The 12275-nt window shown below is 48.5% G+C and overlaps 4 protein-coding genes across 4 annotated transcripts; 3 read left to right on the top strand and 1 right to left on the bottom strand.

Annotated features, from left to right (window-relative positions):
• Nucleotides 1-876: 876 nt before the first annotated feature.
• GIQ15_01141 (F-box domain-containing protein) lies at nucleotides 877-3180 on the top strand (the record flags this gene model as incomplete). The annotated part of the gene is made up of 1 exon (XM_033548558.1): nucleotides 877-3180. One exon carries the CDS (start codon nucleotides 877-879, stop codon nucleotides 3178-3180), a length of 2304 nt encoding a protein of 767 aa, XP_033409509.1.
• A 405-nt stretch (nucleotides 3181-3585) lies between these two features.
• Nucleotides 3586-4663, bottom strand: GIQ15_01142 (rRNA-processing protein EFG1; the record flags this gene model as incomplete). The annotated part of the gene is made up of 3 exons (XM_033548559.1): nucleotides 3586-4078; nucleotides 4142-4256; nucleotides 4324-4663. 3 exons carry the CDS (start codon nucleotides 4661-4663, stop codon nucleotides 3586-3588), a joined length of 948 nt encoding a protein of 315 aa, XP_033409510.1.
• A 411-nt stretch (nucleotides 4664-5074) lies between these two features.
• GIQ15_01143 (uncharacterized protein) lies at nucleotides 5075-8264 on the top strand (the record flags this gene model as incomplete). The annotated part of the gene is made up of 7 exons (XM_033548560.1): nucleotides 5075-5537; nucleotides 5804-6264; nucleotides 6312-6366; nucleotides 6533-6733; nucleotides 6794-6886; nucleotides 6946-8113; nucleotides 8261-8264. The coding sequence occupies 7 exons, from the start codon at nucleotides 5075-5077 to the stop codon at nucleotides 8262-8264; spliced, it is 2445 nt and encodes an 814-aa protein (XP_033409511.1).
• Nucleotides 8265-8850: 586 nt separating this feature from the next.
• GIQ15_01144 (uncharacterized protein) lies at nucleotides 8851-12203 on the top strand (the record flags this gene model as incomplete). Its single annotated transcript, XM_033548561.1, has 4 exons — nucleotides 8851-9601; nucleotides 10126-10418; nucleotides 10494-11012; nucleotides 11082-12203. 4 exons carry the CDS (start codon nucleotides 8851-8853, stop codon nucleotides 12201-12203), a joined length of 2685 nt encoding a protein of 894 aa, XP_033409512.1.
• Between the last annotated feature and the right edge of the window lie 72 nt (nucleotides 12204-12275).

The following is a 12275-nucleotide window of genomic DNA, read 5'->3' on the forward strand; positions in this document are numbered from 1 at the left end:
TCATCCGGCCTGTCAGTCGCTCGTCACTGTCAGAGGCCGTCAGTCGCCTGTCCGTCGTCTGTCCATCGCTGTTCCATCGCTTGTCTGTCTATCCAGGCGAGCGGCGGTGGCTATCATGGTCTCAGGTCTCAGGTCTCAGTGTGGTGGAGCAGATAAGTACCCCGTCCTGCCCCGGATGTACCTTATCGCCTATCGATAAGCGGGCGGAGGGGCCCAGGCCGAGGTACCCCGGTACTTAACCTCAACCTCCGTCTTTTTCTCTTTCTCTCCCTTCTGTGCCTGATCCCGAACCCTCCACACCACCACCACTCGCTCTCTTTTACTATCTTGCTGTCATCACCGCATGACTCTTTGTCTCTCGCCTGGACGAAGGTTCCTATCGTTTATCTCTTTAGACTGTCGTTGCACATGGCCTGCTGATGTGACTCGTCCCGCCGGTCATGGTGGCGGCTCTGGCAAGACAAGGTAGATAGTTAGTTGCCAGTAATATCAGCCATCGGGGTCCCGAGACCGTTAAACGAGTTGCCAACCCTTTGATCGTCTTTCTGTTCCCTCGGTCAGTTCCTGGTAGGCTCCAACTCTATTACAACTCTTTTTCGCTTCCTGACATGGCCTGACGCTCTCCTTTTTTCTCCCTCTTCTACTTCCTAGACTTACGTCTTTCAGTCTTCAGTCTTCAGCCTTCAGTCTTCAGATTGCTGCTCGTTCTGTCGTTATTCATGGTAACTGGATTTACGGCGTGATATGGATCCCAGAAGACTTTGAAACACCGATATTCCTACAATATCCACGGCATCACGATAAGACCAGTGGTTCCAGTGCCATTCTTTCCACCGCAATTCCCAACCTATATATACACTACGCCGACTCACCGCAATGGCTTCAATGCTGCCAGACGAGGTGCAACTGGCGCTGGATGGCGAGGCTTCCGGCCAGTCGTCCCCACCACCCACCCCCACAGGAGTCGATGGCGCTCAGCCTGATGTACAGCAGAAGCTCAAGGGCCGCAAGAGACTCCTAAGGGGCATACAGCGGATAGCCTCCAGTCCCTCGCTAGTAAGACTGGGCCGTGGCCGTTCTGCATCGGAAGGCTCCCGTCGATTCGGCGCGGGAGCGTCCATGTCCTGTGTCTCTTTGACCTCGAACCTCTCCCATCGTACCTGTTGGGATGACCCGAGAGCGTATGGCGATTTATCGAACAGACGACATGGTGCTGTCGGTGGCGACGAGCATCACGAGCCGAGCCGAGTCGTTGGAACGGATAATGGACTGCTTCACGGACATAATCAGACTTCGATACCACTGCCGGCAGATATACGGCCGTCATCTCGTGGAGTGATGCTAGATTCTACGGCAGAGGTGGACGCAGATGGTGACACTGAGATGGGAATGGAAGTAGAGGAGGAGGAGGTTCCGCTGCAAAATACATGGGCTGAGCTCCCCATGGAAATCAGGATGAAGGTTCTCGGGTACCTAAACCCAAAGGAGTTGTTTAAATGCTCGATCGTGTCCAAGGATTGGAATATGATGTGCTTTGATGGCCAACTATGGGCTCATCTCGATACATCGCCTTACTACAGGGAGATACCACGCGCTGCATTGCTCAAGGTCATTCTGGCGGCTGGGCCGTTCTTGAGGAACCTCAGCCTGCGAGGCTGCACTCAGCTGCTGGAGATCTGGTGCTCGGAAGGCGAACGGGTGACGGATGTTTGTCGAAACTTGATGAAGCTGAATATTGAAGACTGCCTTATGGATAAGGCGACCACTCACTACTTCTTTACCCGCAACCCGCAATTAAGACATATCAATATGTGTGGTGTCTTTACGGCCACCAACTCGGCCATGAAAGCGGTCGCCGAGAACTGTCCGAAACTGGAGTTCCTCAATATCTCTTGGTGCAGGGGCATAGACACAAAGGGTCTGTCGCACATAGTCAAGTCGTGTACTCAGCTTAAGGATCTGCGAGTTAGCCGCATCGAAGGATGGGATAACGAAAGCATCATGTCGGGACTCTTCAAAGCGAACACGTTGGAACGATTTGTCTTATCTGACTGCGCTTCCTTGACTGACGCCAGCTTGAAGGCCCTCATCCAAGGAATTAACCCGGAAATCGATATCCTAACGGGCCGCGCTGTCGTTCCTCCAAGAAAGCTCAAGCAGCTGGACGTGTCCAATTGTCGTTCTCTTACCGATAGCGGTCTAAAATGTCTAGCACACAATGTTCCCGATCTCGAAGATCTCCATGTATCATTCATCAGCAATTTAACAGACGACTCAATTGCGCCCATCATCAACACGACCCCTAAATTGATACATCTCGAACTCGAAGAACTCGGCGAATTGACGAACTTTGTCCTCACTGAGTTGTCGAGAGCACCATGCTCCAAAACCCTGGAACATTTGAACATCAGCTTCTGTGAAAAAATCGGAGATACAGGAATGTTGCCCCTATTGCGGACAAGTACCAGCCTTCGCTCTCTCGACCTAGACAACACACGTATCTCCGATCTCACGCTGATGGAAGTCTGCTCTCAAATGCGGAAACGCGGTGTCGGGCCCGATTTTTCTAAAATCGGCCTTCGTCTAGCAGTATTCGACTGCGGAAACGTTACCTGGGCTGGTGTCCGCGAAGTTCTCTCCAACAACTGCTCCGTCCCCTGGATGACATACCCATCTTCCACCGGCGCACCTAAGCCGTCCCGTGGATCAGCATCTTCTCTCTCCAGCGGCTATTCTGATGTTGAGGACGACGATAGTTCGCACACTGACTCCAGCTCTGACTCCCTCACGCCCACGCCTTCCGACTCGGGTACATCCACGCCCTTCCCATCCGCATCATCCCCTCTTCCGCACCCAACGCCACGCCCACACCTCTACCCGACCCAAATCATAAGCTTAAAATGTTTCTATGGATGGCAGATGACTGTGGACGAACATACAAAGCGAGTCCTACGCGGAAATCTAGCTTCTGCGATGCGCCTGGAGAGGAAATGGGCCGATTATATGATGGCCAATCAAGAGTCTGGTGGCTCAGCTAGGAGAAATAGGCGTCGAGCAAGGGAGCTAGAAGACCTTTTTGACCCGGATGATGACCAGGAGTATGGCTATGGGCCAGCCGGATTGGCGCCATTGGGCGGGAGGAGAAGAAGGGCAAGGAGCGGAGGCTGCCTTGTTATGTGATGTTTGTCACTCATTAACCTCTTTTTCTTGACAAAATCTTGGTATGCGATGCATATGGAGTATACGGATATATGTTAGATACATATTCTGAGGAGTTTGCTACATCGATTGAGCGACGGGTCGTTTCATTTGTCTACTATATTTCTTTACGACCTATCTACGAGCAACTATGAATGGGGGCGATGCAGTTTTTTGTTTTTTTCCTTCACTCGGCAATTTGCAAAGAAAGACCGACGGTTTTATACATTCCTGTTTATTTCTATATATGTATTTTTTAGACTAGGCGTTTTATTATTATATCTCTTCATTCGTGGGACTGGGGTTCATTTACGAGGCCAGAGAACTTGTCAATATGGATGGAATGGACCGAATGATTCAACATTATATGTTTCTATCTAGGGTATATCACTTCTCAAAGAAACCACCATCACTCTCATCACCATCGTCATCACCACCAATGTCATCATTGTCCTGCTTCTTCCCATTCAGTGCCACGCCGCCTTGGAGCTCCTTAGACATAGTCGAACGGCCTCCTTTCGCCTTTTTCTGGCCAGCAGGCATAATAGCAGCGTGGTTCTCCTCTCTCTCCCAGTTCAACCCCTTCTTCTCTCCCGTCACCGTAATTCCCAGTCTTCCTTCCCGAAGCAAATCTAGTGTCCCGTCCTTCATGCTTTGCTCTACAGCATACCAAAGAGGTGGCTTCTCGCTAGACGCATGCCGAATAGGAGCCAGCCGCTGCCCAAGTGCAGACTTTTCCTCCCCGCTATCCTCTTCCTCGTCCTCTTCCATTTCTACTTCCTCCTCCTTCTCGTTTTCATCTCCCTTGCCTTTTTTATTCTTCTTTTTCCCTTCCTTCTCCTTGGTTGGGTATAGAGATATGTACTTCTCTGTCAACGGACTGTATATGGCGTAATTTAGGTCCACCAGTGTAGTGTATATTTGTCTCTCGAGTTCCACTGACCGCTCAGCTTTGGATGCAATTGACTCTCGTTCCGTATCTTCACCCTCCTCCCCATTTTGGAGTTTCGATTTCATGCGTTGTAGTTTTTTCATGTTTTGCGTAGCTGTTTTTCGTTCTATGATATACATATATCAATATACGCCCAACCGGTATAGAATATCTTAATTGAAGGGTAGACTTACCTAGAAACCTGACAAAATGATACTTCGTAATCAGAGCATTTCGTGCTCTCTTCTCCTCGGCCTTATCCAAATCCCTTTGGTATCCCTTCAGCGCCCGCTCTTTCTCAATTCTCACATCGGCAGGTAAATTCTTCGAATGCTCTAATAGTCGCTTTGTAGCTCGTATCTTGGATTTGAGGTCATTAACTGAGGGTCCAGTAGAAGTATCGGTGTTGTTCCTATTATTCTTTTTGCGGTGTTTTGAACCGTTCGGGTCCTGCTTGTACGCATATCGCGGTTTTTTGTGTTTCTCGTGCGGGTCGTCAGTGTGACTGCGTTTGCCCGAAGTAGAGCTCATCATATATAATGGTAGGATTTAATTCTGATGCCCCAATGCAGTTAAATAACTGTCAAATAGCTATTAATAAGATATGGCTCCTGTGGTTACTTTTTTTACGATTGCATCCTGATAACGCGGAGTTTTGTTAATCCGTAACATTCCACAATTTGACCTCGTGATCTCTTAGCTAAGCAGATTGCTTCGACGGGCCGAGGTTACTCCGAGCTCCCAGGTTGACCGCGCGCTTGAGCATTTGGGAAGCTCTCATAACGGCCGCATCTTTGGACCTTAGGACGCCGCGTTGATGGCGGACAGATAGTCAGTGATAATGGGCTCATAACAGCCATGGTTATTAATTCTAGATGATTAAGCCCAAACCACCATTTTCCCACACGAATTGACACTCCTACAGTGTCAAATACCCCACACAGAATGGAGACCGCAGTCCGATGGTCACCAAGCTCAACGTCTGACGACCAGAGGTTTCTCTACGTTGATATACCCGGGAAATCCTTTAATTTGTGCAAGGTTACCTCCCGCGATGACGTCCTTGGAGCTTTGAACTATGAGGTCCAAGCATCTCGCCATTCTGTCCCGCCATTTCGAGCCTTCGACTGGTCGTCCGCCGACGAGAACCTCGCTGTTGTTGGGCAGTCCTCGGGGGAGGCAGCTGTTCTACGCCTAGATGATGATACGCAGAGTCCCATCGTTTTCCCTATACGAAATCAGCGGTCTTGCAACGCTGTTGCATTCAATACACAGGGGTTGCTGGCTGCTGGACTTGACAAAGTCAGAAACGACTTCAGTCTTAATATATGGAACGTGAACCAACGCCTTAGCCTGGGCAGCGCTACGCGACCGTTTGGGTCAAGTAGATACCCAACAGAACCGCTCCGTAAGCTAGCTAGCTCGGAGCCAATTACGAGCATCAAGTTCTTTAGAGATCACCCAGAGACTTTGGTTGCTGGAGTCAGAGGGCAGTCCGTAAGAATATATGACCTAAGAGGTGCGCATATACTATATTTTATGTCCTTTGTACCAGTACACTGCTATACATTTGAATCTTGTGCGTCTCCTTTTTCTAAAATTTTGCGTTTATAGAGTCATCGGGTAGTCCATCCTTACAGTTTACGACTCGATGCGTCCACAACATAGCAATAGACTGGCTAGACGAGAACTACATCGCTTCCTGTTTCCCTTCAAACGACTCCGCCATCAGCATATGGGATCGTCGCTCGGGATTCCGCTACCCCACAGCCGCTGGGGCAACTCCTGCTGCCGCCGATTCCGGACCGCTATCTACTGCTTTGGATCTGAAGCCAAATATTGAACCCAACTCTACAATTGCAAGCTTACGATTTTCTCGAACCAAGCGAGGATGCTTGGGAATGTTAACCACTACTGGAGCCTTTCGATGTTATGATATTGCTAAGGAATACCTTTCTGACGAACATAAATCATCCCTGGAGAATACGTTAGGGCAGGATCCTAGCAGGCATTATCCAGAACAAATATATACCAGAAAAGTGCAAGACTTCCGGCCTTCTGCATTTTCATCAGTCAATAATGCCAAACCCGACTGGCAACGAGTCACCTCCTTCGACTTCTTAAATAAGGGGGTGGTATCGCAGCCTGTTGCCATAACCCTCTTAGCTGATAAAACTGTCAGACTTTTTACACCACCCCCTCCATCACCCTCAACAGACTTATCTTCAAAATGCACCGTAAGCGGTGGGGGCTTAAGCCACGGTGACTCAAGCCCTAGAATTTTAAGCCCTTCTTACGATCACCGAACGAAGGCATCACACATAAACGCGGAACTCCTTAAATATACATCACTTCCAGGACCTGGAGAATTCAATGTTCAATCTCCTACCGCTAAACATCCAGGCGATGAAGCGAGTGTCTCAACTCACGAAAAACGGGATAGCCTGCTCCTAACTGAAAAAGTGCCCTCGTTCCAGGATGCGCTGTCGTGGCTAACCATACCACGCTTGAGGTGTGCGGAAGGTTATCTACTTGACAGTGAAAAAAACAAAGCTATAGTATCTGATGACCCATCTTTGCTGGAATTGTGGGATTGGATCGGCCGTAAGCCTCTAAGCTCCATTACTTGCAACTCCCATGAGAAATTCTAACGGAAATTTATAGGTGCACATTCGCGGTCGGCCAACGATTCAATGATCATTCACGGCGTTGATATGAATTACATTGGCGTATATAGTGTTTGGAATGGAAAACTTGGTTGGTCGGCCCCGATATACCACCGTCGTCTAAACTCGGAATTACTAAATATACAATAGGGCGAAGCTTTGAAAGCAGACGAGACGGCTCTGAGCTGGATGAGGGACTAGATATTAGTTTCCTTTTCCAAGAATTGGTCCATAAGCTCAATTTTGCAGAAAGCAAGACTTGTGAATCTGAGTTCCCTGAAAAGCGACAGCTTTGCCTTCATATCTGTGGCGCACCAGAATCAAATGACGATCTCGTTAACACTGTGAATCAGCTTGTGGCGGACAGACAGCACTCCAAAGCGGCAGCTCTAGCCATTTTCCAAGATGAGGTTAAGCTGGCATACAGGGCGCTTAGGGAGAATAAGCCAACTCAAGCGCATAAGCTATTGGCAATGGCCATCATTGGAGGCTCCAAAGGCGATGCGGGTCCAGACTGGGAGGAGACCTGCGCAGAAATCGCTGCCGAGTTGATAGACCCTTATGCTAGGGCTATACTCGCCATGGTGGGCAATAGTGATTGGATGTCAGTCCTTCAAGAAGCAACACTACCCCTCAAGTATCGAGTGGAAGTAGCATTACGCTGGCTCCCAGACGCTGAACTTACGAGCTATTTGAAAGATGCCTCCGTCCAAGCCATACATCAGGGAGATGTCGAAGGTGTTGTCCTTACAGGTCTTGACCACGCCGCGCTGGATTTGTTCCAATCTTATATAAATAAATACAACGACATACAAACGCCAGTCCTAGCGATGTGTCATACAATTCCACGGTTCATCAGAGACGCACCGAGTAAGGCTCGATTCGAGGCATGGCGCGAAACCTACCGACACCAAATGAATTCGTGGAAGTTGCACCTTAACCGAGTTAAATTTGACATTGAGTCACGGAAACTGGCCATAACTTGGGAATCACGCAGGCTCGTTGAACCACCACTCCAGCAGATCAGCCTCGTCTGCAATTACTGTACTCGCCCTCTTACACAACAGGATAACTCTAATTCAGAGCTCATGGCTACCCCCACAGCTCCTCCAGAATTTGCCCACCCAACCCCGGGGAACCCACTAGGCCACGCTTCAATGAATGGGACGGCTTGCCCTAAGTGCGATCGGCATATGCCCCGTTGTGGTATATGTTCGTTGTGGCTCGGGACGCCCGACCCAATGTCTAAGGCATCAATTGCTGAAGATTCTAAAAAGGCGGCACCCAGCGAGCAGAGCCATGAAGATATCATGCGACGGTTTGTGGTGTTTTGTATCAACTGTAACCATGGCTTTCACGCAGACCATGCTCGGGACTGGTTCTACAAGCACAAGATATGTCCGGTGGCTGAATGCGGTTGTATTTGCGATCGTTGATATAGCACATGTCACTAATTAATTAACAGTTAATCTACCATTTTCAAGTAGGTAACCTGTAAAACCATGTATGCACGAAGGGAGAAATATTCCGCTGTCATTATATAATCAGCCAAGATTCCGCCAAGATTCCGCCTTGAACTTTGCCTCTAGCGGGGAATTTTCACTTGGCAACGCGACTCCACGTTAACAGGAAGAACAACAGCAAGAAAGGACGAGTCCGATCTGGCTACAAAATACATAATGTGAAGAGCCTACTGATGGCAGGGCTATCACAGATTTTTTCTAGCCCACGAAACCATGGGACTTACGAACCTGGTATCAAAGGTGTTTCCTCGAACCTCAACAGCTCGATGGTGCCCTGCCGGAGAACATCGGAGCAACACGAGCTGTGCCACGGAATTTATTGATAACAAGGGTTCCATGCGGATTGTGAGGCTATAAATCTACATGATCTACGCCGCTATGATTGCGGTGGCTATGTTCATCGGGCGAGAGGCTGCGCATGGAAACCCACTCCAGCTGACTACAAATATCCCACCATCTGCCTTGAATATTGATATAAACATGTCCCCTGACTAACAACAATACTACATATACCGCGTTTACGCTGTCAGATATGGAGGCTAAGAAGGCAGATCCGGGAGATACCGACGACAGGGTGACCACGAGGCAAGATCCACCAGGGAATGATTCACCGGATACAGGCTGCAGGCCCCCGTCGTACTCTGAAAACCCTGTAGAGACCGACCTGCTTCCGCCAGAAACACTGCTTCTAGCTGGCACCGCCATTCACAGCACTTCCAGCCCGCCCTCCTGCCCCACCCCCATCTACCAACTCTCCCGCGACATAAGCCACTTACGCCAGAGCAACACTAAAGTCGAACTCTCCCGGTTCGACCACCGTATCCGCAACAATGCCACTACGAATACTCCTCAAGTGAGTACCCGAGAAAGGCACATCTTCAACCTAACACGGCCTCCAACCATCACTACCCCACAGTTCGAGTACCATCTCGAGCCCGTCTCAAGCGGAAATCTAGGGCATGTCGGCTTGAAGAGATACCATCATGTCGTGTCCTCCGGATACCAGGCGTGGAGGTCGACAATACCCCATGCTGGTGCCGACCTGGAGGCCAAGGAACTTGTCTTCGTTGCGAAGGCACGGGGTAAGGAGCGGTATGAATGGCGAGAGGATACAGACTGTGGTCGCCTTCTAGCATACGACACGATCGACGACGGTATTTTTCGCTTGCAGGTCCTCGAAGCGATGAATCGAAAGCGAAGAGATGCCCTCGTGGGGGTCTGGTGTCTGCGTGTCTGGAGGGAGGTTGCCAACTCCAACGTGGAGCCTTTACATCGGGAGGATGGTGAGTGACTTCCCACTTGCTTTTATGTCTTTAGAGCTTGGTTGATAATTTGGCGTACTCTCATAGTGAGGCGCATCCTTCAAGGGATCTCCAAAGATTTTCGGTTTTAACGCTACCGGGGATTTGGAGCATAAAACCAAACTATGGTTTTTTATGGAGCCCACGCCTACCTCACACCGAGATACTGATAACGTCATATACATATTTACAATTACCCAAATTTAACCATGTACTTTGTAGGAATTAACCGCTCCGATCACCTGACGGCCTTTCTCCTATAAAAAATATTAAAGTCCAAAATGTCTAGGTAGAAATGGCCCCTGAAGTGTATTGGTGCAAGGGCTGTACCTGAAACTCGATGACTAAGTTGAGCCTCATACTTTAGCGCGTGCGAAAGTTTGAGAGATCCAAAATGTTAATTCCATTGTTCTCCCTGTACTCTCGTACAATCCATCTCATTGAACCCTTTGACATTTTTAACCAGTTTATTTTTGTGAATATTTTGGACACAAACACGCTTATAGATGATAACATGGCGGCAGAGGCGATTTCTACTGAGGGTTCACCGGAGACACCGTGTACACAGGCAGCAAACGGTACGGTGCCTGCAAAACCTTCCGCCAAACAAGATTCGACCAAAGGATCAACCGTTGGAGACACGACTGTTGAAAAACCCGTTCTTGAAAACACGGCCACTGAAGGGGTGACTCCTAAGTCGATCTCCACTACGGGGGCAAATATCGAGATTACCACCCAAGCGACTAGTACAATGACCACGGCCAGCATCACAGCTGAAGAGTCCAGCGTTGAAGGAGGGGTTTCTAAAGAAAATGCTACCAAAGAGACTATCGCTGAAGAAACGGCGACCAAAGATATAGCTGCTGGAAAATAGAGTGCAGAAAAGGTTTCTGAAAAGGCCACTGCTGAAGAAACACCTGCTGGAGAAACATCTGCTGAGAAGCCTCCTACCCTACCTACCCTTCGAGGAGAATTTAGCTTGAAGGATGCGCTCGAACAAGAAGAAAACATGCTTCTCAGATTCAGTTACCCCGAGAAACGAGTAGACTTCTTTGTGTGGCTTCACCTTCACAGAAAAGAAATGGCAGAAATTGTCTCGTTTCACTTAGGCTTATCTCCTCCAGAGGAATGTCGGCCTGGGGAAGTGAGAGAGTGGCTGCACGGTAGCTTCAATGTCTGCATTCTATTCTATATTAATAACTGGACGAAGGGGCCAGGCAAACGAGTGTTGATTAGATTTCCCCTTCCATACAAGGTTGGCGAGTCAGAGTATCCTGGAAATGCGGAGGAGAAGCTTCGTTGTGAGGTAGCAACCTATATTTGGATGCAAGAAAATTGTCCGGATGTTCCCATACCTCAATTATGGGGATTTGGGTTCAAGGATGGTCAAACTGTAGGTCGTGAAATGCAGGCCCAGTTACAGTGTGGTGTTCGAAAACGCTAATTGAACCCCTTTTCCAAGTTCACCAAACCTGAGAATGTTCCTTGGGCGACTAGATTACTTTGGTATCTTCGTCATCACATCTCACGCATATTTCGATATCCCTTATCCTGCCCCTACGTTATCAATTTCCGTAAAAACGTGCTAGAGAACGGATATCTTATCCTGGATTATATTGATGAACCAGGGGTACAAATGCTGTCAAGCTCTTGGGAGCAACTCCGCCAGGACGATGTCAAAAGGAAGAACCTCTTTACGGATCTTTCACGCATTATGCTCTCGTTAAGCCGTACACCCTTACCTTGCATTGGGTCCTGGACACTGGATTTGAACGGCAGGATTCGGTTAGCCAACCGTCCATTGACTTGTGAACTTCACCAATTTGAGAACGAAGGTATACCAACAAACATCAGCCGAGAATTGACTTACACTACAAGCGATGCATACTATCGCGATATGTTGATTCCTCACGATAACCGTATACGATACCAGCCGAATTCTATACATGACGAACTCGATGGTAGCGTACAACTAGCGAACCTGACTATCATGCGATCAGCTATGTCTGACATTATGGGCCGGGATCTTCGCCATGGACCCTTTTTTTTCCAGCTAACTGACCTTCATCAAAGCAACATATTCGTCGATAAGGACTGGAATATCAAATACCTTATTGATCTTGAGTGGGCATGTTCATTACCCGTAGAGCGTCTCTATCCGCCATGGTGGATGACTGGTCGCCCCGTCGATGGGATTGTCGATGAGCATTTGGCCAACTTCCGAGAAACCTACCAAGAATTTACGGATATTTTTGAGGAGCAGGAGAAAGTTCTTGCCCCTGTCAACGGCGTCAGTCTATCCCGGGCCTCCATTATGAGAAGAGGCTTGAGCACTGGATCCTATTGGTATCTTCACGCACTTGGCAGTGCCAAGGGCCTGTACAATCTTTTTATGTGGCATATTCAGCCATTATATGCACCATCTCATGATTCTAACTTAGAATATCCTGCCATTACATCAAAGTACTGGGCTAAAGATGGGGACGAAGCGATAGCAAAAAAACTCAAGGACAAAGTAGTATATGAGGACAAGATACGCCAGCTATTCGATAAAAAGTACCCTTCGGCAGCACAGCCCACATAATCGTGCATAAATCTAATTGACAGGTTCACATTTCTAATTGACCATAAAACACACAGAAATCTATATCTTCCA

This window comes from Arthroderma uncinatum (genome assembly GCF_011692745.1).
Source record: "Arthroderma uncinatum strain CBS 119779 chromosome Unknown scaffold1, whole genome shotgun sequence".
Taxonomy (NCBI): Eukaryota; Fungi; Ascomycota; class Eurotiomycetes; order Onygenales; family Arthrodermataceae; genus Arthroderma; species Arthroderma uncinatum.